Below are 25,285 nucleotides of genomic sequence, written 5' to 3'. Positions count from 1 at the left end.
CATATGACGAGCTTTGCTCCAAGACTAGTTCCCACCCTTCACCTTGAAATCTAGAATATACCGCAAAGACAGGTAACAGCCTACTGAGCTCTCGTGGGCATTAACTTGCCTTCACTGGTTGGCACGCACGGATTCCCTGCACATGGGGAACCAGTGAAATGACAGTGCTCTCCCTGATCCTGGTTGCTAGCCTGGGCAACAGTGGCTCTTTAGATCAGTGTTACATAGAGTCCATGCCTGAGCCATTTCTCAATCTCCGGCTTCGTCACCAGCACTGGCTTCGTGCATGCAGTTAAGCAATGAAGCTGGAGCAAGAGTCAAAGCCAAAGACAAGGTTTGAAAAATGCCCTAGATATTTTCTCTGTTGTTTTTATCAAATATTTTGTTCGCTATTAGTAGCGGTGTTCTACTATACCGACTTTGAATAACATCTGTGTGAAACATATACCATATGTACAATTGTAGGATTTTAAAGGGGCACAATTCACAACAAAAGAAGAAAAAAATGTTATTACACAGCAATGTTGATGGCACATAGTATTTACAAGACAACTTTTACTGGTTGAACACATCCAATGTACACATTCATGTCATAAATAAACAAAAAATGAGGGCAAAAGTGGACCGTATTACTTCTGATGAACAAAATGGCCACAACACGGAACACGGCACACATAATTACAAAGTGGGGCAACCCAAATGACTGTTTGTTTAAATTGAGTACTCCAGTAATGTTATGGAATTTATATTACCATTTGGGGCATTCAGTATAAAAACACATACACCTACAACGCGGTACGAGGGAAAATAATGCGAAATTACAGTAATTTTGCACTACTTGCCTGATATCCATGGTATATTTGTTTTATTACACCTCGTATATATTCACCTCATTGTCAAAAGTTGACCAACAAATTCTGTGGTAATTCCCTCCCACAGAATGCATTTGATGATGTAAAGGTTTTTAGTATGGTTCCACTGGCAAACTCACTTGCTATTACTACTGTTGAATACTTTGGAGACTGGGAACCAATCTCGGTGTCCTATGTCCCTAGTATTACGGATTGGTTTATGCAGTACATGTAGTATGTAAACTGCGATAGTGGGATAGCTACCTCACTGCATTGGAGCATTAACCAATGGGAAAAGCATGTTTGGTTCATGAATATGTATGAAGTGTAATATTAAGACAATACTAAATTGGTCTTTTTTTTGCCAGGAACATTATCAAAACCTCCAAAATCCACCATTATGCAGGTTCCCAAGTACACATTCTTTGTACTTAAAAACTTTGAAAAAAAAATTACCCGGCCCTTTTAGGATTAAAGCCCCATGCCAAGAATTGTGGCCAGGCCAAGGCTAAAGCTCTACTTTCCTCAACCCTACAAAATGCTTCAAAACGTGGGTTTTGAAGGGTTTGGGATGAACTTTTCTTCAATTGTTAACAGTGCTCTCGAGCTAAACTACAAAGCTAAACAACGTTCCAATAAATGCATCACATTTTGTACCACAAACGCCGTTTTTTGGGAAGCACTGCTACATATGTAAATATCACTGCTGTCGTAATACATTCACAGAAATCTGTAAGTTTCCAATGAAATAAAGAGAACAAAATTCTGTTTAAAAAACTTATCGGCTTTTCTTCACATACTTTCATGTTATCATTAATGTTATTATAGTCCATGTTACTGTAACATATATAGGTTATATAACTTAAACATCTATACAAGCTGCTTCTATATTTGTCTACATGTAGTTCATGATTTTTTTTCTCTCCTTTCTTTGATACCAATTTCACCATTCCTCATATACATGTAGTCTCTCCTTTTCTCTTCCTACAAACTAAACAAGTGTTTTGATAATAGTTATTTTACACGTACATCTAAAAAAAAAATCTTTTGGTGATTTGGTGAAAATGAAATATCCATGAAATAATCACCAGAGGGTTTGAGACTTACCGTGGGCCCCAGAGCAACGTAGGGTCTACAGTCCTTCTGATTTGAAAATCACAGGCGTGTGGAAAAAGGCACACCTGGATTTTCTAGGCGTGTGGTTTTTCTAGGTGTGTGATTTTCTAGGTGTGTGATTCTGTGGTCCAGGGAAATTCAGGGGTGCAATTATTCGCACTTCACAGGAAGCTTTTAGGTGTGTGATGGCGTGGGGGTGTGATCGCACGCCTCAAATCAGAAGGACTGGGTCTGGGGTATATGCTTGTATTTGCCTAAAGGGACCCATTAAAATAGCCATTCCTTTTGAGCTATATAATCTTTTATATAGATAAAACACATTTGTGGTAAAACCTCAGGAATTCCAGATTTGGACAGGGATTTAAAAAAAAACACCTGATATCAGGAACAATTCCGACGTATCTCACACCTGAAACATTAAACAAACACTACTGGGTCCGAATTCATGCAGCGACAAAAACTGTGCGTCGAAAAAAATAGGCTCAAGTACGGACTTGACTCGGACTTAACCCTGGACTGAGGAACACTGCCCAAACACAAGAAAGCCTGTGGCCTAAAAAAACATTAAAAAAAAAAAAAAAAATACTACAAGAAAGAAAGGCCGGTTTGCACTTTACACAAATACAAACGCGAAGCAAATTTGCGGTCAAGAATAACTCCCAGTGAAAATCACCCGAGTTGAAATGTGTTCAAATATTGTGAATTCGGACCTCAAATACTTGACATGATGTCACAAATTCAACGTTTGCGTTGAACCGACCCTTCAAAGGGGGAGGCAAGCTACTGAGAAGTCCTGGGCTGGCTGACATGCTACCACTGGTCCTTTGATAAACCCTATGAACGATGACGGAAGGCCTAGTGTGCCGAGTTGACCGACTTGCGCGTGGTGCCCATTTTCCGGAGGCCCATCGTCTTACACACCCAGCTGGCTACGTCCACGCCTTCTGTCTCTGATTTCTTGGTGAAGGTGTGAACCTTAAGAGCAGACGGGGAAAAGTGAAAGCGGCGGTAAGTATTGTGGATTTTTGAAACCCGAGTTTTGTCATCAGTTTTGGCTCGAGGAGATTGGAATCCCTGGCTTGGGGCCCCTGGTTCAAGATGGTCCACATTATGATTCAGGATCCAGTGTTTTACTCGAGTCCATTACAAGTCCCTGCAAGTCCTCGAAAGTCCATCACAAATCTTCCAGTCTCAATTCAATTCACAAGCTATTCAAATGACTTGTAACAATGGCATTCCTTTACTTGTGACTGGACTTGTGTAAGGACTAGTGATTCACCAGTGAAAGGACTTGAGATGGACTTCTTGTGGACTCGACTGCAACACAGTCAGGATCATCAAATTCTACAGTTCCTTTGAAGAATGCCCAAAAGAAAGGTTTGGATATTAAACAAAGGTTGTAGAACTGAAAGTCATCAACTAAAGTATGAGGTGCCAGACTTATTTGTCTAGTGCTGACTCTTGGGCATGTGTCCCTCAGCAACACATTTTACTGCAATGTCTGTCTAAAAAGGGGCCAATTCAATGGAGCTTCTGCGCAAAATTTAAGTGCAAAGCAAAAGTCAGGAGCGTGCTTGTCAATGAATATAAACATTACACAACATTTGGCCACAACATTTGGTCGTTTTTACTTTGCACATTTTATTTACGCTTGGCAGATAACTTCCCTGTTTTTCTTTTCGACTTACCATGAGGAATTTGAGCTCTGCTCTTTCTTGTGGATTCTTAATTAAGCTGTCAAAACAAGAACAGAATAAGGTTATAATGGCATGATTCCCTGTAGCAAAGACATGCGGCAGGTGTGCTTGATTTGAGTCTATTTTCAAACACAGTCAACTTAAACTGAATTACTGCTCAAGAAAACATCGAAATTCATAGTACACTGATACAACCTGTTGTTAGTTTCCACTGTGCAAGATTTGTCTAGGGGCCTGTCATGCAGTATGTCTTGCAACTTTCAAATCGTTTTGTTGGATCAAGTATTAAGGCGTTCTGGTGAAATGAGACGGTAAGGTTGTAGTGAAGAAAAATGAAAAAAATAAAACCCCAAAAAACGACTGGGGGCGACATTTTCTCCTTCGATTTTCAGATTTAGTGATCTTTGTAATCTTTGAAATGTCTACTACACATATTTTAAAGAAATACAATGTATAAAAATCGTGAAATAAAAGTGTTTCTAAGGAAAAACAATTGGCACCTTGTATTTTCATCACCACAGACTCGAAACTTTTAGGGCTTTTTTCTCAGTATTTTAGTTTTTAACATATCAACAAATGCGAACTTTAAACAGCTACAATTTGCCAACAGAATGTCTGAATGAAATACAACAAACAAAATTGTCTCCTCTTCCGTTATATCAACCAACCTTCGTTTCAACCTCTGCCCAGTTTTGTCTCATTTTGCCGGAACGCCTCACACAAACACTTGATTCTATAGTAATTTTAAATGTCACAATGGTCCTACAGTTAACTCCAAGACTTGGCAAGTCCAGACTGAAGGAGCATCTAAGACCTAAAGGACATCAAAAACGTATGCAATCGAAGGTCAACTCCCGACAAAGCAAGAACTTATGCCAAGTTTTGCATCTCCAGATTTTAAGTCTACGTTTCTGCTGTTGGTGCCTCAGATACAAAGACAGTGACTAACTTTGAACTCGATTACAACAAAGCAACTGAATCCAAATGTGCACTGACACGAACTGAAAAGGACTTTTTTTCCATCTGCATTTTTTTGACACTCACCATTTGTTTACAAAATCTACAAATTCTGGTGAGAACTCTTGTGATGGCAGTTTAGGTGGTGGCTGTGGAATTAAAAGAGAAAGTAATTTTTATGAAGATATTTTTGATTTATTTGTGGTGTTGAAACCACGATACCTAAAAAAAATACATGTTGCACTGTAACTTTGTAATGTGAAGAAACTGAAAGAGAGAACACAGTAGGGAAATGATCAGTTTTAGTGACTAAAGCGGAAAAACCTGGGAAATAGTCTCAGGTAGGGACTGACAAACACAATCCACATGGGATCCAAACCGGATCAAAGCGTCGGAAGGCGAGAAGAGGTCCACTGTACCAACATGCTGTGGAGGGCAAGAAATGAGTAAATGTCATGGATAAATAACTTCCTTCTTCCTTTTTTTATATTGTAAGAAAAAAAACAGAAGAAGAGGGAACACTGCACTTTGTTTAAAAGCTGAATAATTTAAGGTAATACTTACATCATTCACAATGCACTCCAGTAATTCAAAGATAGCCATGGACCGTGGAGCATCCCCAAATGCTGATGAAAAATAACAAAGTGAAGATTTGTGAAACAGTGGAAGAAGACACTCGCATGAATTCTTCCTCAACGACGTTTCAAGACTGTGCACATTCAGATAAAAATTGGTCGTGTGTAGTAATGTGTACCTCAAAACAATTCATGACCATTATTACTCACTTGAGTCTGGTGTTCCGAAGTCAAACAATACCAACAACCACCAACTCCGGTAGACCCGAATAAAATTTGTTTTTGGACAAGTAAACTTTATTTATTAATTTTTCATTGACAATGCTCTTGAGTTGTCCCAAATATTGGTCCCAAATATCTTCTGACATGGTTGTCTCAAATGTTTCAAACGTCAAAGTTTTCATGTGCTTTTTTATAGCACAGGAATCTTACGAATCTATACGAATCTTAGATTCGGCTTAAATTCTAAAACACAATTCTGACATGAGCGTATGGCTGTTGCGAGTACACCAAAGAGCGCCCCCTACAGTCCCTGGGCAGAGGCAAGCAGGGAGTTCCACTACTTACTGCTGATTGGCCTGCCGGGTGGCTTACTGCTAGCCTTCGAGCTGTCGTACGGCCGGCCAAAGATTTGACAGATCTCCTTCTCGTCCGGCGGGGGGATCGGGTAGCGCCCGATGGACATCTCTACTAACGACAGACCCATGCTCCAGATGTCTGACTGGACTGTGTAGTGGATACCTTGTAATCGCTCAGGCTGTATAATCAGGAAATGAAAGAAAAATCCTGATGGACTAACCAATCAAAATCCTAATGGCACTCCCAAATCCTTCCAAATCCACCAAGAGGTTTTGGTGGCTTTTGAAGAAGCAACCCAAAACTCTCTTGGCACTACTGCTAGGGAACTTTTCTGAGTTCACCAAAAAAAAACGATTCTGAAGTAAACTGAAGGTACATTCTTTATACTTTAACTTTAAAGGGACAACAATCCACCGAACCTTCCCATGAGTTTTGATTGATATGAGACGGTAAGGTTTGAGAAGGGTAGAGCTAAGGCCAAGAAATTTTAAGTACAAAGAATGTGCTATTGGGTTGCACTGCAAAGTGGTTGATTTTGGAAGATTCATGAAAAGACCCCAGAACAACAAGCCTAGGCAATGTACAACTTTTTTTTTTGCTGTAATTTTCATAAATGGATAGATTAAGTTGGGGGGGGTTAGCATTTTTATAGCAAATAGCACTGACCTGTTTAAATTTTGCATTCATAGGTGCTGGAAAAACCAAGAAAAAAAAATGCTGTTCTTGTAGTCTTGTTCCCTGACCCCGCTTCAGACGGAAAAGGCAATTAATATACGGCGGAGAATTGTCAGGTCAGGAAACCAGACTAGCTGGCTTGCACCCGCTCACGGATGTGTAACCAATTGCTAACAAATTGTGTCTGCTAATTAAATTTTAGTAAATTGGGGGCAGTATTTGGGGAAAAAAAGTCAGTTTTGGTCAACCATCATCCGAAATTGTTACACAAATTACTATTTTCTTGAAAATGACAGCACACCAGGTGCCATGATTTCACATGATGCAGACACCCTCTACATTTTACCACGGACGTGGAGCGATTTTGACGCCGCGGGACACCGCGGTCTCGGATCCTTTCAGGAGCAAACATTTCTCGGAGGCCGAGTAAAACTTGCTCTTATATATATAGATATGAATTTAAATTCAGAAGCTGGCCATAAATGAGGTTACATGCAGGGGGAAAAAATGCACACACGACACCACAATCAGAAGAAAGTGACTTACAGACATATAGGACCGCGTCCCAACAAACGAGTTGGCCATGGAGTCAATGAGCTGTCCGCTCACTCCAAAGTCGCACATCTTGATCTCTCCTCGGGAGTTGACCAGAATGTTGGAGGGCTTGACATCTGTGGGACACGAGACCAAAGAAAAGAATGAGCGTTAGTTTGTTTATCTAACATTTACAATTATACCAAACACTGAGAAATATAATGTACCTGCGCGTCCTGCAAAAGTGGTCCCTCCTGGATTTTTTTCAATCAAGTTTGGGGAACTTCGAAAGAGCAGTTTCAGAGCAAGATAAGGGTGAGGGACTTAACTAAAATGGTGTAGATAAAACGTATTTTGCAAGTACTGTACAACATGCTGTATAACATGCATTGCAGTGCAGGAAGCAGCACTGCTCATTTTGAGCATGGCATATCTTTTCATTGCGGCACACTAATTTGAAGTATGGGAAATTTAGGCTATAGTTGTTTTTTTTTGTTTTTCCCCCACAAAAGCCAGAGCCCCATTTGGTATACCTGGTGAGAATTCTAATCTGCAATACATGTACAATATCACTGTTCAATTTCAGAACAACACTTTGTTCTCAGAAATGTTACTTGTGAGTTTGCGTGGTTCTGAGACAAACCTTAATTGAAGTTTTTTGTATCTAGAAATGCAAGTTGAAAACATTGCATTGGCTGGAGGAGTGCAAGTGTGTATAAAATGTAGGCATAAGCTTACTGTGCCGGGCAGAAAGTCATAAAATGCCTATTCATCAAAATATTTTCAGCAAAAGGGCATATGCAGGTAAGTGCCTCTATTTCAACGTAATTTTACCATTTTCATCAGAAATTAACACAATTAGTTGTTCCTAAATCTATGATTCCTACTTGAGACAAATTAAAAATTTGTTCGATTTACAATACGCGTGGGAGAACATTGGATTTATAGTACTTGCAGGAGAACATTGGATCCTTTCCATGAGATTTTCTTGAAAAATTATTTTCGCGTCAGAGTGCTACTACATGTCTGCCCTTCTGCCGGGCACCCAACATAATTATCATACAAGGATACACATTGTACATGTACATGTACATGTGCATGTCTTTAAGAAACGTTTTCCGGAGTCGATGGATGTGGTCAAATTAGTTTGTTATCACACTGTGTCTTCCACCCATTAGGCTTGATGAGGAAATGATTGGTTAAGCATACAAGCATGCATTTAAATGTAGACCAGGAGCCAGTATGTATGATCTAATGGAGACAACCTACATACACCCATGTTTGTTTTACATATGCTACGTGGACATTCCTTTGTTTTCGTGTAGTTAAGAAAACTCGGTACAAAAAATAACTTTACTTTAACTGTGAAAACTCTTTCAACCCAATTTTTTTTCTATGATTCCCTTTTGTGTTTCTCTTCATTTTGCCACTGATAAACCTAACCCAAAAATGCCTCTTAACCTGTTTTCCAGAGAGGGCAAAACGTTATGTGGACACGGCTTAGTCCACATAACGTCAACACAACATGCATTATGTGATGGACATCTTTTGTTCACAAGTCCACATAGTGAATGTAAGACAAACTCATATGAACATGTACAATGTACACAGATAGGAACAAGATATCTTGCCTTTCACGACATTATATTATGTGGTTATTTTAACTCTGCCCACAAATTGATGAACATTGACCATAGTGTGTTGATAGTGTACGTTGCATATTGCTGATTGTTTGTCTAATATCACCGATATACATGTACGGTACATGTATGAAGTGCAATGAATGTGTATGAGTTTGTTTCTGCATTCAACATGGGACGTTGAACAATAGAGGACAATAGGGTCCCCAATTCCCGAGAGGTTCCCAATTTGGATTCATGTACAAAACATATGGGAGGTCTTCCTAAAAAGGTTAAGTACTTAAACAAAAGACCAACAATAGGGGGTCCCTGATTGCAGGCAAATATACACTTGTCTGGGTGTGTGAACGTATCATAAACACTCCGAACAATGGGAGGTACCCCACAAGGAATGCCCACCAACTTGCGGGGTACCGTTTTGGTACCCCACAAGTTTTTCACGAAATAGATATATGGATTTTACTCAAAAACTAGGAATTTCCAAGGTGGGTTGATCTGTCGCACTAAATGGAAGAAATTTAGAAAAGGGATGTTAAGTCCGAATTTCAGCCTAGGAAATTAATACTGGTTAAAATACAAATGTAAGAGCATTTTGAAATTAGTGTGCGACATTGCAAAATTTTAGTACACGAGAACAAAGGAAGTACCCCACTTCTATGCCTGTGTAAGGGTGGGTGTGTTCACGAGTTGTTTAAGGAGGCGACAGGAGGCAAAGCCGTCTTCCCCATGAAGCGGGCCTCGTAAACAACAAGCAGGGGATAAAACACTGTGCATGTGTACAGTATCTATGGGCATGGGTACAGTATCTACCCAGCCACTGGCCCGCCATTGGTAAAAACTATAAGCGTAAAAATTATAGAAGTGGGTTTTTTTCATGTGGTGTGCCCCCCCCCCCCCTAGTTTGTATTGTGGCCCTTGCCCCCTCCCCCTCATTCCCAGAACTGGCGAAGGTGCTGAACTAAATTGTCTCTTTAATATTTTGCATGATCAACTTCATTTACAGTGTACATGTATGTCAGAAACGGCACTGATAATATATAGGTATATAGATGGATAGGTACGTGTACATGTACGTATTGCAATAAAGGCCCTATACATGTTTGCAATGTGTAGTTCACCGCAGAATCCACAGGGATTAATGACAATGCAATAGCATGATGAAATTAATTACCTGTCAATTGAGAAAAATCTCCAGTATAATATAACCGCGCAGCTTGATATCTTCTGTACATCATGATTTCACCTGTCTTTCTGCATAGGCTTTATGCTGGGCCTAAAAATAGTCTGTTTACTGTGCGTGTTCAATACACAGTGCACTTAAAAAGAGCTGAGGGAATGAAGATACCTTCAAGGTACTCTAAAATGGGAGGAGGGGGACGGGGCACAGTACATTAGACTCTGTTGCAGCGGATCCAAAAGGGGGGATGTGAGGCAAAATATAATTTCAGAAAATTAGGGGAAATTGTCCCCTTTGCGTCACCAACGTTTGTTGCCCATGTTTATTTTTTATTAAATTCTTTTAACCTTTCAATGTTTGAAGTATTGTGGTCAGATGTGAATTACACATACTCATTACTGTTGTCATTTCTGAAGGAAAAACAACCAATGTATGTAATAATAACAATGGAAACAATTATAATTATTTTTTGTGTTTCACCTGGAATTAATTTTAGGTGGAAAATGATTGTGTTTTATGAGACCTACTGTCATAAACTTCTTCCAGACCTGACTGCAGTTTATGAGTTGATTCTAGAGCAGAACTGAAACTAGCTCTTGGATGGAATTCAATTCATTTTCAATTTCAAATATTCAACCCAAATTTAAAATTTACAGCTCCCTGGCACCTTTTTTTTTCATACAAGGTTTGAATGTGTCCGATTTGCCCAAAGCTATCCTTACATTTGTATCTTTCAAAAAAACCAACGTTACAAAAATACAAAAAACTGTCAACAATTTTGTTCATTCCCCAGACTTCATTATTTACAGGTGACTATATCCTTCTCCAGGCTGCGTATCACGACTTCTCTGAGACCTGCACTGAATCACTATGGTTGAACAGCACAAGTACATGCGTGTGTGTGTGTGTGTGCATGTACCTGGGTTGACGTCAATACCGATGGACATTATATCCAGTCATTGACAATCCACTGTTACTCAGTGATAGTGTCGGCATTTTTTTATTCACGCACGGTAGACATGAGAATGAGCCGTGCACATTGCGCTGCTGAGGGAAATGCACTTTCGTAAGCTCTACCCATGAACATGATGCGTATCAAATTCCTTCTCACATGTCACATGAGAGTGGATTGACAATAACTACCAAATGGACTGTTTATATAATTCATTCGTTCGATGTACATGCACGTCAGTTCGATGTCATGAACCAAAATGAAAAATCATTATGTATCCATGAAAACAACTGAAAACATGTTGCAGCTACCGTAGCATGCTTCTCAACTTCTGGCATTTATAAACCATGTGCATAGAGCCCCCACCCCACCCCACATATTAATTATCACAGAGGTTGGCATAAGGTACAAGAGAAACCAAGTTAATATCATCATTTTAACAGTAATCTACTTACATGATGATTATCTTCAACACTTTATAAACAAAATACTCCCTTTATTTACGTGCGCAACATAAACGGACACATGTGTAAGAAGGTACACATGGTTCGATTTTTTTTGTAACCTCTCCCCTCCCCTCACCTCCAGCCCCCCCCCCCCCCCCTAAAAAATAAGGGGTTTCACTACTGAGCAAATGAAATGTCAAAGGCAGGCTTCCCACGACAGACAAATCTCGGCCTTGCAATTATGAGACAGAGATCTGCACAGACAGTGAGCGAATATAAGATCCTCCCTCAGTCCACTAAATAGGATCAGTAACGACAGGTACATGGGTGAGGATTAGGGACGGGGGGCATGATGTGGACGCCAGACTGTGGATTTAGAATGGAAGGAGCAGTACAGTCAGCAATGGCAGGAAAGAGTTTTGGGGGATTTTTTTTTTTTTTAAAGGTTCTCGCCAGTTACCAAAGCACCCATATTAAAAGCAAATGAAACTACTAATACGTGTACTTTGAAGGCATTGACTGTTTGCAGCGGTTTGGCTAAGTACCGTAATTAATCACTTTAATGAGACTGAATTGAAACAATGCACGGTTAAGTTGAGCAAATATATTGGCTTTCCATCTGTGGTGGGTGCCATTTCAAGTCGACATATGGGTAATTCCAGTGTTATGTAATGACAGTTATCTTCATGAGAGAGATTAAGAGCTCAGTGAGTAAACCTGAAAATCTGTTGTTCAAGTCTTAGGCCTATACATCCATCATCTAGTAATGGTCAAGGAGATTACAGACTAGGCGTTTGGATCATTTCTCTGAATCATTATTCAGATATCATGGTTAATTGGCTCTGTCACGGACATTACTCTTCCTTTCACGCTGGAATTGCCCATATAACTGTTCGCCATAGACAAAGAGTTCAAAATGTCCTGAAATATTGAAGATTTTCATTGTAAATAAATCGGGTGGTTTAATTCTGTGTGAATAAAATCATGATACTTAAAAAAAAGAGTAAAATCAAGAATTTCCATAGTTATAAACAGCAAAACAACAAAATTTAATACACAGATATAAAAATGAAAAAAAAAACCCAAAACAAACAAACAAACAAACAAACAAACAAACACAAGAGTCCTGTTTCTTACCTCTGTGCATGATGTCATGTTTTTCTCTAAGGTAATTTAAACCTCTCAAAACCTACAGAGCAAGAGAAACAAAGAGAAGACAATGAACAGCCAAATTTTTTTAAAATGGGAAACAATCCAAGTATCCCTTTTACTAAGAACTCAATGCATAGCCTCTCTGCAATGCAGAAGAGAACCATCAACCATTGCCAACACGTTGCTGCGAGTTGGTACACAGTGAGATAAAAACTGTTCGTGCACGATCCGCACATTATGCAAGCAGACATAGTACAGTGTTCCCCACTCACTGAAACTCTTGTGATTAGGCAAAATTAAAAAAATTTTAATGTAAGATCTCAAAACCACCAAACTCACTGGTTTGACTGGAAACCTGCTGTTGCACAATTTTAACGTGATTTTAGATGGGGTTACGATTGAGTATAAGCTTTATGTAGCCTCTCTGGGTTCCCATACATTTTGCAATAAATTTAATCAGGCACCATTTACAGTCATCAGCCGACATTTGAAGAAGAAAACAGTTCAAAAAAAAAAAAAGCCGCGTCGCCGCACCACTTTTGGGACAAGCTCCATACAGAAACCGAAGACTTTTTGGGGGCCTTAGGCAACGCCCAAGAACGGACTCCAGATTAACTATAACTTCTGGCATTCTTAGCAACTGACTGACTTATCTTTACAGCATTATCTTTACTGGGTTTTTTTTTACTCACCGCAACTGTAACTTTGCCCAGGATTCTCTCTGGTATTCTGTTGTGATCTGCCCTCTTCATGACCAAATCCAAAGAGCCACCATCCTGCCAAGAAAACAAAATAGCACGTTAAACTCACGATGTAGATCAAACGTGGACACATGCATGCATGTAATCTTGATCTATTCGCACATAATTATCTACGTACATGTATTTGGGTCATTCCATAAATTTGGGGTCCAATTTTTTATGTGTTACTGTTGCATCTGATCTAAGATTGTGTAAATTCAGGACATATTCTTAACAATAACTCCCTAGGCCTTTTTGCTTGGATGTAGCCTCGATCCTGCAAAATCCTTCAATTGGTCTCATGGAAAAATAGCATATAGCCTCAATCCTGCAAATTCCTCCATTATTTCTTGAACATTGTCCGTGGAGGGGTGACCACTGCCTGAATCCTGCAAAATCCTGCGGCAGTGACTGTCAATATGTTGAGACTTGGCCAGTGACAGCCTGGAGCAGTACGGAGGATTTCAAGCATAATCCAGGCCCATATTTATGCATTGCTGAGCAAAAACAACACAAGGTCCGGCCCTAGACTTTGACAAAGTGCATCCTACGAAATCAATAACGCATTTGCCATGTAACCTCAATCCTCCAAATTCCTCCACTTTGGGAAAGAGGATTTTGAAGGATTTAGGGCGGTTAGGGTTAATTCCTTCTATCTCCAAGAGTGATAACATAAAGCAAAATACCTGCCGAACAAATACAAAATAGCTTGAAGTCAATTTCATTGATACTTGAACATGGCAACTAATTATACAGGCCTCTGGTGTGTTTAAACAGGGACACTTTAACCCTAACCCACCTCACTCCTCCAAAATCCTCCTGGCGGTTTTGGAGGATTCTAGAGGATTGAGGATGAATGGTGATTGAATCAAATGAGGATTCTGGAGGATTGAGGATGAATGGTGATTGAAGCACATGAGGATTTTGGAGGATTGAGGATGAATGGTGATTGAAGCACAAGAGGATTTTGGAGGATTGAGGATGAATGCATTTTGAGGCAGGACTGTCTGATGATTTTGAAGAATTTGGCGTTGGTTATCCTTCATTTAAACACGAGTGCGAAATTTTGGGATGAGGAGGATTTTGGAGGATTGAGGATGAATGCATTTTGAGGCAGGACTGTCTGACAATTTTGAAAAATTTAGGCAGAGTTGCAAAATTTTGGAGGATTTTGGAGGATTGAGGATGGTTGTAAGCAACAAGGGCCTAGGGGGTTAGGGTTAATGTCACAATTTTGGACCTCAAATTTAGAGAATTACCCACTTGTTGAATTGTTCACTACATGTACATATTTTTTTGGACTAGACACCAGTTGTACTGAAGGTTTTGTGAATGAACCCTAACCCTGCTAAATGTAACAGAAAGCAACAAAGGTAAGAAGTTGTTGCATACTGTTGCAATTTAGCAGTCAACTCAAGTCTGCGTGCTTGTTGCATCTTGTTGGGTGTAAAAAATGACTCAAAAAAATCCGTAATCCAAGTATTTAAAAAAAAAAATAGCCTTTATCCAAGTCTCGCATTCGCACACTACAAATGTAGGCATACCCGTAAATGTCTGTCATACATGTAGACAGGGAAATAAACATGTACATTGTAACTGGTCATGAACTTATGAACCGGTCAGTGCAGTCAAATGGAAACAAATCCTCAGCACGACACTCTGGAACTTATCGTAACATGTTGGGGAATGTTTCAACTACAATGTCTCACTGTAAAGCTCAAACATGTATATATAACCTGTCCATTTTATCTCATGCCAATGTTTTTAGGGCTCCACACCAACCAAGCTTGTTACATGTACAGTGGGAAGTCCCCTCGTCCCACGGACCTATATAAAATTACCAGAGAGCTAACTCGATTTTCACAATTGTGCCAGCTTGATGCATCCGTCTTTGTGTACAAACCCATGGAAAGCTCCAAATGTTGTAAGGCTTTCGAACAACTATTTCCATTGTCTACTGGAAATGAATGCTTATTGAAGCTGACATGCCTGTAAACCAAAGAGCACAATGAATAAATGAGCGTTTCATTTCACTGGTTTATACCAGGTTGCACATTCGTACAAACTGTCTGCCCCAAAGATGCGTCTCAAAGTTTTCTGTAGTGGAATGCAGAGTAAGGCCAAAAAAAAAATAGTTCTGCTTCCGATTACATGCCTTTCCAAAATAGGGTCGGTCGGTCGGAAATTTTTTTTTTGGCCAATTTTTTTTATGCAGCTTGAATTGGGTATTCAATTATATGCGAAGTTTTAGCCTGAACTATTTCTATTGCACTACGAAAGCTATACACGAAATGGCAACAAAAAGTGAGTAAAACCTACCTTTAATTATTGTCAATATATTTACGTTCGATAATTTCAAAAAATAATGAAAATTCAGGCCGTTCGCACCATATGCACAACGCTAGTCAAGACGCGGGGAGCTGGCCAAAACTCCAAGGTGTGCGATGCGTGCGTGTGTGGCGAGCAGCCCACCATGGGCTGACAGACCTGTTTTTACCGTCAACAATTTCGGGAAACACGCGGCATGTATCACTCTAAATACAAGTAGTGCGATCTCAAAATGAACTCTTGAACACAGAAAAAACATACACAGACAAGCTAGATCAATTCTGTAAATTAACTTGCAAAAATGTTCTTTCTCCATCGGTGTTTTCTTGGCATTTTTACGATGTCGAATCCGACCAGTTGACAGTGGCCTGCACTGTACTGATAGCGCACTATCGGTCACATAGCTAGCTATGGACTGGTTACCACATTTTCATTATGTCTGGCCCATGCGCGGCGCGGCGGGAACCAGTCGTCGCCACGTGATTATAGTCACCGTGCGTGACATCGAATTGCGAAGTAGTTATATCGCGAAGCGAATTTGTAATAACGGAGGTTTCTTTTGAAAAAAACAAATGTAAGTAAGAACACAAATAAATACAAGCATTTTTGGATGCAAAAGGGTTGTTGAGAGGTATTTTGTGAAGACAGAAAAGACAGATTTTATTTGTATTTATTCAATTTTTTTTTTTTTTTTTTTTTTTTGAATTGCCGATAAAAATTTTTAGGGTCGCAGCCTAAAAATAGGGTAGGTCGGGTAACCGGAAGCAGAACTATTCTTTTTTTTGGCCTAAGTACTCTAGTATATTTATACATATATTGCTTTGCGCCTTGTCCCATAAGAAAGCAGACATGCATATGTAAACAAAGTGCAACATCATAAAATTCTCAGGGCTGTGCTTATTACACCCAAACAGGATAATGATATTAGGTTTCAGATTTGCCCTGCGTTACATTTAATTTACCGGTACCTTTTTCGTGCCCCTTCTCTTCCCATATCACTATTCAAATTAAATGCCACACAGCCAACATGTGGACAGTGGACTGGGTTTTCCTTCCCTCCCTGATTTTACATGTTCCTACAAATTTGGTGGATTTCCACCAAACTTCTGTAAGTGTAACTGACCATTCTTTCATTATCTCCCCACGCTTCATTGAGCTTGCAAGCTCAAGTGCATCAGTGCCTTTTGAGGAATCCTAGGTTAAATTACCAGGAATAAATAATTGATCAGATTATAAAAAAAATGAAAGCCTTTTTAGTTCATCATCTCCTCGACCCCAGGGACACACCCAGGTGCCAGTAAATTCCCAGGTCAGTTTTATTGTTTACACAGTGTGAAGACACACTGCCTGGTTTCACACACAAAAAAATCTACAACTAGAGTACATGTACATGTACATACTGTACTGTATATTGTACTGTACATGTACAATGTACATGTATGGTGTACAATGCACATGTAGCTCTGGAATTCCATTAGGTACATGTACATGAACATAGTACACATGTACATTACAGCTGCATATTGTACAGTGCATACATGTGCATGGCTGTCCATGCAGTTCATATTAATTACACATTCATGTACAAGAACATACAGTTAGGTCATGGTTAGGTACAGTATAAATGTATGATTATGAGTACATGCCGTTTCATGTACATGTATGCTTTAGTAGATATTTAATCACATGCAATGGTTCAATACCCCGCACTTGGGGAAAACTAGTCGTGTTTACATTGTGTTCAAACATGTACTCCGTGGGATACATGTATATTGCTTTTTATTGATGTACCGGGGGTATTTATTTTTGTTTAGAATAATTTGACATTCACATGAAAACAAGCTTTGGGAATTGAAGGGCAGAATTTGTACAATCCTCAAAATTATGCACAAGCCTAAATACAGCCTAAAAAGGCACCACATTTGAATAGTTAAAAAAATATATATTATTATTTAAAACGAGAAATAGGCCTAACACACAAAAAACTTTCAGATCACAAAACAAGACTTGTTGTACAGAAAAGCAACGTGTCATGTTGGCCTACCATGTACTGCATCAGAGAACTACATGTACCACATGTAGGTACCGATACATGTGAATATACATGTAGGCCTATTGTAAACTGCAATTAAATAAATGACATTTTTGAGAATACAACACAATAAATTAACCTTGATGTACTGTGTAATTCTGACCCTGCATTGTGTTATGCGTGAAAATAATATCTGGGGTCATTGGCACAATAAGAGATACTACCAAAGTGCAATAAGTACAGTACATGCTTTAATTTTGCGCTGACACAGCTCACTGTCTAATCAATAGGCTTGATGTATCATTTCGTGATGGGAAAGGACTAGTTTATTGATTGTAACACATGCCTGGACATATTATACAGCTGACTGCTGCCAAACCTGGGATTTACTTGAACCGTCTGACTGTCTGTCAGGCTGATCAGACAAAATAGTTGTCTGTTTATTATTTAACATTTTGGACAAAAACATAGGCCTATAGTCACAAGCTCCAAATTGTATAAATACAGTCAAACCCTTATAAAAAGCGCACTGTTAATACAACATCCTGCTTATAACAAGAAAAATGTTGGGCCCCAGGTCTTTGTTTTTCATTACTGATAATACAAGGTACCTGCTATAACAAGGTAATTTGTAAAGTCCCAAGGACCTTGTTTTAAAGGTGTTCGACTGTACATTTAATGGTAGACCCATTTTGACTTGATTTTCATTTATTAGGTGTTGGGCCTCAGCCCAACACCTATTGTTATTGTATGAATTTACTATTGTTATTATTATTGTTCTCCTCAGCACATTCTTCTCCAGAACTGTCTGTCAAAATGAAAACATATACATGTATGAACTTCAATTGTCAATACATGAATGCACAACCCACTGAACATCATCATGTCATCATGACGTCATCATGGGTCACGTGGCGTCACTTCAAAAAATAATAAATTTAATCTTTGAAATTCAATATAAAATCAACTGTGAGAGACCGGAACTTGAATTTTGCAGGAATCGACATGATAATATATGATCTTCATTTTATCTTGTGTGCGTCGAATCACGTGAACCTTCCTTCCGGGGACACCCCTATGTTCCGACTGCACATATTCCTAACCCTAACCGTAACCCTAACCCTAACCGGGAGTACACAGTCTTGCGGGTTGTCGGAACATAGGGGTGTCGGAACATAGAGTAGTCACCTTCCTTCCGGTCGAAACCGGAAGTGCCTAATAATTTGAAAGTGGAAAAAGATACATGTATGAACTTGCTTTTAACGATGCTAGTGTCTGCCTCGATTGACCTTTCAAAAAAAGTGATCGGTGACATCATGAAGTGTTGGAGCGCCCTCTAGCGGCCGGTTAAAAAATGTCAAAAATGCATTTTCAGTTGATGTCTGTGGCGAAATTTGCAGTAATCGCTTCGAACCTCTAGTTTTTTTTATTGAAAGTGTTTTTTTATTGAAATTGTTTTTTTTCCCACTATTTTTCACCGTGTATGCTAGTCCAATCAAGCCTAGGGTTCTGTTCTCGAGATGTCTACAAGCATGTGGATACTTCTTGTTCTTGTATAGCTGGGGTAGTTGAACAGTATTCTCTGTACGAACAATGAAACCACAACTACATGTACATTGTATGTACATGTATGCACAGAACAGGTTCATGGCATTAAAGGGAGTGTACATCATTGGCTTTTGCTGTAATTTTCAGAAATGAACTATTTGAGGGGTTAGTATAATAGATCAAATATTGTTACACTGACATGTTTTGAAGTTTTGTGTTCGAAAATGCTGGAAAAACCAAGAAAACCAAAAATTGTTCAAGTAGTCTGGTTCCCTGACTCCACTAAAGATAAAATGGATCAATTTATAGTTGTCAGAAAATTGTAAGGTAAGGGAACCAGTCTAGCTGGCCTGCACCCGTTCATGAACATGTAACCAATAGCAAACAAAATTTGGACTGAAAAAAAGGTAAATTTGGAGCAGTAGTTGAAAAATAGTTAGGTTTTTCCAACGGTGGTCGGTTGACCACCATTGGAAATGTACACATAAATACAATTTTCTTGAAAATGACTTCACACCAGGTGCCATAATTTGACAGGATGCTTTAGACTGTCATTTACTAACATCCTAGTAAGGTATTTCATAAAAACTTGGTAGTTTTATTTTTCGATGTTTGCAAATGTTGTACATTCCCTTTAAATGATTTATTGTGCACATTGGCCATTGGGTTACACTTTCTAATTTTTTTGTTGTATTGTTTCCCTGAAATTGTTTCCCTGAACTTACAAATGCTTCCAAGAATTGAAATTTGAAACTGACCAGTGACGTGTAAGACTGACGACATTGTAACAGAAACGACAACCATATACACATGGGAAAATGCTAACTTTTAGTTTTGATTCCTTTGTAATATAAAACCATGTTACATTCTCCCCCCCCCCCAAAAAGGGGGATCTACGTTTTACCCTTTCAAGTGTTACTCTTCAAAAGGACTTTCCTTTAAATGTTTAACCTAGTTACGTGTAAGCTGTGACATCTTCATATTTGGTTCAACTTTCGATTTTTGGTGAACTACATGTACTTCATTTTTGAAAGTACATGTACATTTCCGCTTCATTTGACATGGTTGTGCAATTGGTTCAACATGTTTCTAAATATACAATGATAAGTCAAGGCCAAGATTCCTAATGACTTTCCGCAGTCTGAGTAAGGGTAGAAAGTACATGTACCTGTAGAATGAACAGACACTAAAGAACGCAGTCAATGCACTAGTTTACAAGCTATAGACAGAATGGCAACAATGCACAAGTTCAGCTATTTAGGTCAATGTGATATATTTTCAAGAACATACACGCAATGCATAATTTACAACAGCAGATGTTGCACAGTTTTAACTACATGTTTGCACCAAATTTACCATAGATCATGTATACATTTCTGAGACTCACTGAGACCCACACATAAAACTACCAAACATGGGACGTTTTCGCAATCTCTGACTCAAACCTGGCTTTGGGAGAATTTAAGGACCTTGACTTGTGGCACCTCGGCTTACTATTAGTGTTATGCTTCAAGAACATCAAATCAAATTGTACATTCTGTTGAATTCAATTGTTCATTTTTAAAATTGTGACGTTTGGAAATAAGTAAAATCAAAATCAAATCAAAAATCAAATCCTATCATATAGGACCTAAAAATCAAATCTTATCATATAGGACCTAAGGCCGAAGATTACAGTAAATGTATCTCCAGTTGGTTTGGACAATAAAGACATCAAAGATGTTTTTGTTTTTCAAAAATCAAGCCAACTTGGAGACAAAGGCAAAGTTTGAAAAAGATTTCAAGATGTTGTCAGGAAGAAAGCAAAATTATACGAGCGTTAACTTGAGGTTGAACCCAGAGGTACCTCATAAAAACCTTGAGGTACGTAAGCCTCCAGTTACCACTTGTCTGACTTTGCATTCTCCACACATCTCCACAATTTTGTTTTCTCCAGAGACACATGAACAGAAAATACAAATCAGCCGGCGAGGAATCTGAGAGAGAAAGCGAGAGGTCTCACCATGTGCTCCATGCAGATGTTGATCTCCCCGTCGCTATAAAAGGCTCCATAGAAGCCAACTATGTAGGGAGAGTTGCAGTCGTGAAGTACCTTCAACTCCCTGAAGATCTGGTTCCTGACGGCTGGCTTGATTTCTAGACGAATCAGCTATCATGGGGGAGAGATAGGAACCAGATTGTGAATTAATCCTCCAAGTTTGAAACCAATATTAAACATACATTTCAATTTTGGTAGTATTATAAACAAGTAAAACCTTCCATAGGGGATCAGTGGTGAAGTGGGAACACTCAACAGTGCTAATCTCATTAGGCAACCATCATGTTACGACTGTTTTTGTGTGCACAAGATCTGTGATAATGCAGAACACATTTCAAGCAAAGATGTCATGTTTTAATGCAACTGATAGTTATCATGTAAAATACGTGTAGCTCCACCTGTAAACCCTGTGCTTTTAAAGAGACAGGTTTGCTTGAATGTTCCAGTAACTCAACACAGGCAACGTCACTTTTTCTTACTCTTGTCATGTACTAATTAGACTGTGCAGCTGTACTTGACATTGTATTTGGTACATTCGGGACAGCCCTACCTGATATGTTTTATGCACAACTTTCTGGGTACCAGGGACCAAGTTCACTTCTGTCCTAGGCGCAGAAATTTGTCAAACAAAGAAACCCTTTGCTAAGTAAAATATGGTTACCAGCTTTAAACATGATGAGATGTACATAGTTTGTTACTAGTCCTCAAATTTGGTTTTTGTGGGGTTTTTTTGCTCAGTACACAAATTTGCTTAGCATCCTTTTTTGGCCGAGCAGCTCCACTGAATTTGGCCCAGTAGTAGACTGGTTCCCGTCCCCCTCCCCCCCCCCCCCCCAAAAAAAAATATGTGGAACAGTAGCTAGCTCCCATTTAGAGCCATTGATTTGATCACCTCTGTGCGCACGCAGCAGGATTGTTTATTTTTTAATCACTATTCAGCTTTGCATGGACCATAGTTGAGCACATGGTTATCAAAAAACTGACTCTTGTCTTATTACCACATGCAAAATCACTCCATGAAGGCAATTTTCAAGCATTTCAACTGCATATTTTTTAAATACTGAAACATAATGCCCCCCCCCCCTCTTCGTTGATAGTTGCCAGAGACACTTTTGAATTCAGCGAAAATCGAAGCTCATCACCTCGGAAATTGCACATTTGTGGCATATGATATAGCCATTTTGAAATAGGCTGGTTCCGCGCAAACATTGCCGTTGTGACTTTGAATTCAGGAAGCGAGATTCAGACCTACATGGACACGTCCTGCATATAATTTGCATAAATTGGGAGGAAAGCCTCCTAACGTATTCAGGATTCACTGCTAGCTACCTGTACCTGTCCCCACATTTGAAGTCCGAAGGACAATGGGGACAGGGAACCAGTGACGCCTGGCAGTTCCATTAGCATTTTCCTTCTCTGCTCTCACCTTTCTGGCCATAGTCAGCTGGCTGGGTCTGTGTAGTACCTTGGTGACCACGCCCCCGTTGCCGGCCCCTAGTTCCTCTAACTTCTCAAAGTCGTCCCCGGTCAGCTCGCCGACAGCCAAGACTTTCTCCTTCATGGTCAGGAAGATCTTCATCCTCTCTATCTGAGTCTCGTCCAGCTCCAGTTCTGCCAGTTTCTTGGCGATGGCCGCCATGGAGGCACTGGAATTGTTGCTATCAACAAAACAAAAAACAAAAAACTCCGTAAGTGCATAAAAAACAACAAGTGGAGAAAAGCACCAATCTGGCACTTGCACAATTGGGCACCAAATCCGCAGGTACACGTACCCCTCAACGGTTTAACAAAAAGGAACTGAGGTGGAACTCTTTGTTGTTGTACACTTGACATCCAGATAATGATGATATAATTTCTGTGCATATTCAGAAATATTTTGTGCAATACCTGAACTAGTATACACTGTAAGAGAGCATTGTGTGAATTTGTATCCCTCCCATGTCCATAACTCTCACATGTAGTAACTAAGCACCAGCTACTGTTTGGCTCCAACTTTTTCTGTACATTTATACTTAAAAAAAGCCCTTTAAGAATAACCTCTTTGCAAAGCAAAAATTGACATTTTAAGAATTATGTTTGGTAAAGCCAGCAACAGATCAACTTGAGATTTTGCTTGAGTCGCGACGCAGCGATCGAACCCGAAAACGACTGCGATATCAGCGCGCGTGCTCGCTTCAAGTGTTACGTTGGCTCCGTGCGGAAAGGGCATATTTTTCATCATTTTGGCCTAAAAACAGACAGAATCCACCGATGTTTGTTGGGTGCACATAATGTGAGTGTCATGAGGTATTGTACGGAGTTTAGGGGCAAACTATGCAGCGGTTCTGTGGGAAAAAGCTTATTTGGGATGGACGTTTTTGTACTTAATTAGTGTTTTGTGTTGACAACAATTTTGCGGGCTTCTGACTCTATGAGGCTCCACGTAGTTCTAGGAGTAGGGGACTCCCACTCCGTAGCCTTGTAGCCGCCAACAGGGTGGTTGGTTTGGACTTAGAATTTTTTTCAGCAACTCCCATTCATTTTGTGTTGCTTCGTTCTCAAATAATGGACCCCCACTCAGTATCCGCATAGCTGGCAATGGACTTGAATTGTTTCTTTTGCAGTGATTCCAACCTCGTAGCCAGTGATTTTAGGGGTGTATTTCCGAGTGGCGGGGTATTCTGCAATTACTCCGTTTTTTGGGGGGGGGAGAGGAAAAAAATCCCTGAAAATCATCAATTACTCTCCCTTTTAGTTTTACCCATGACTACATGCAGACACCTCCATATGATTCGTACACAAAAAAATAGTGATGGCCAGATTATGGGAATCTTTCCAACTTTAAATGTTTAAATGTGAAACATCTTTAGCCCTGTTGGAAAGATTCCCATATCTGGCCATCACTAATTTTTCCCTTCAGTGACCTATCAGCCAACAGAAAGTGATAATATGTCCTAAAAAGTCAAAATTAGCAGGGAAAATATTGAAATACACTTAGAAATTTTCAGACCAGTCTCATATACTAGGGTTTGTGCACAGGGTGACAAGTGATGGCCAGATTTGGGAATCTTTCTGCACTGTTCAATTCAGCCTTAAAATATTTTTTTTAGGGGGGGGGGAACCCCAGCTGTAGTATTGGAATTTGAAAAGAGTTGGGCAATGTTGGGCATGTTGGGGGTTTCCGGCATGTCCGGCCAAGCGTCACGCGCAAGCCTATAATTTGTAATGATGTCCATATTCCTTCCAAACAGCGTATTGACACAAAAGCATACAAACTACTGTAGATACAAAGAGTTTCTTACACAGCATTTGACGGCGCAGAGTCATCCGGCTTGACAGGCAGCGTCAGGTTTTTAATATTCTTCTTTGAAGCGGCCATTTTGACAGCCGTGAACGTGCTGAGTGCTGCAGCTGCTGGTGCTAACTCGCTGTGCGTGTGTCAATGAAAACCACGCATGAGTTCGATTTCAAGTCCTTCTTCACAAAATTCAAACCTACGAATGCTAGTTCCCTCCAAATCACCCGATGTTTCCCCACTCAAAACAAGTTATTTATCAGCGATCATTGTCGTGTTCACGTCCACTGAACAACGAGCGGAAGTGAAGGGTGCGTTTTCCGTGAAAATTCGAAGGGAAACAAAACACATCGACCCCACAGCTAGCTAGCTAGCGATACAGTACCGATCGGGGTCACAGGGGTTGGTCACACAAACACACACGTACGTCATTATGGCGCGCTAGCCCGGCATCCCATAATAATCGTTGTACTAATTGCCGTCAACGCATGACAACATACGACAACTGCGACAACCACTGACTGCGAGTGCAGTGTAAAACAATGGCTGAAAATATCTTATAGCGATAATGAGGCTGGTTCTTTTAAGCTTTCTTTTGTCGCCCAATTAAGCAGTAATGGTGTGGATTTTTTTTTATATGTCCTGCTGCGCATGCATGGCGGCCTATAGTTTTGACGTGATAATTATGATAAAAACACAACGCAAAATTAGCGTGAAGCAGACATTACTTTTCCGACTGTTTCTTAATTAATTATACAAATCTTTATGCAAAAAAATGTCGGCAAATGTTCGCGACGAGAGTAATTTTTTCTCGACACAATGGCTATAACGGTACTTTGCATCGTTGGTTTACACATTCCTGCGAAAATTAGGTGGAAATACGGCCTCATCCCCCGGGCTTACTTTATTTCCAACCGAGAGAACAGGTAGTGGTGGGAGCGTACTGCTCAACACCGTGAAAACAAGGTTGGGTG

At 39.7% G+C, this 25,285-nt stretch overlaps 1 protein-coding gene across 1 annotated transcript; it reads right to left on the bottom strand.

Annotated features, from left to right (window-relative positions):
- Nucleotides 1-524: 524 nt before the first annotated feature.
- Nucleotides 525-24,728, bottom strand: LOC119746534 (dual specificity mitogen-activated protein kinase kinase 1-like). The gene is made up of 11 exons (XM_038223515.1): nucleotides 24,319-24,728; nucleotides 22,464-22,695; nucleotides 21,002-21,148; nucleotides 13,044-13,127; nucleotides 12,337-12,388; nucleotides 6,997-7,121; nucleotides 5,764-5,953; nucleotides 5,186-5,247; nucleotides 4,709-4,770; nucleotides 3,656-3,701; nucleotides 525-2,942 (listed from the first exon to the last, which is right to left on the bottom strand). Exons 1-11 carry the CDS (start codon nucleotides 24,393-24,395, stop codon nucleotides 2,823-2,825), a joined length of 1,197 nt encoding a protein of 398 aa, XP_038079443.1. The 5' UTR covers nucleotides 24,396-24,728; the 3' UTR covers nucleotides 525-2,822.
- Between the last annotated feature and the right edge of the window lie 557 nt (nucleotides 24,729-25,285).

This window comes from Patiria miniata, unplaced genomic scaffold (genome assembly GCF_015706575.1).
Source record: "Patiria miniata isolate m_02_andy unplaced genomic scaffold, ASM1570657v1 HiC_scaffold_7, whole genome shotgun sequence".
NCBI lineage: Eukaryota > Metazoa > Echinodermata > Asteroidea > Valvatida > Asterinidae > Patiria > Patiria miniata.
The sequence above is the reverse complement of the archived record's forward strand: the minus strand, read 5'-3'. Positions and strand labels throughout refer to the sequence as shown.

Bases quoted from the DNA above. Each gene is read 5' to 3' on its own strand.
- LOC119746534 (XM_038223515.1), bottom strand. From the start codon at position 24,395: ATGGCCGCTTCAAAGAAGAATATTAAAAACCTGACGCTGCCTGTCAAG. The intron at 12,389-13,043 runs GTGAGTAAAAAA...CTTGCTCTGTAG, and splicing joins TGGGCAAAGTTACAGTTGCG to GTTTTGAGAGGTTTAAATTA. The intron at 3,702-4,708 runs GTGAGTGTCAAA...TTGTTTTGACAG, and splicing joins GTAGATTTTGTAAACAAATG to CTTAATTAAGAATCCACAAG.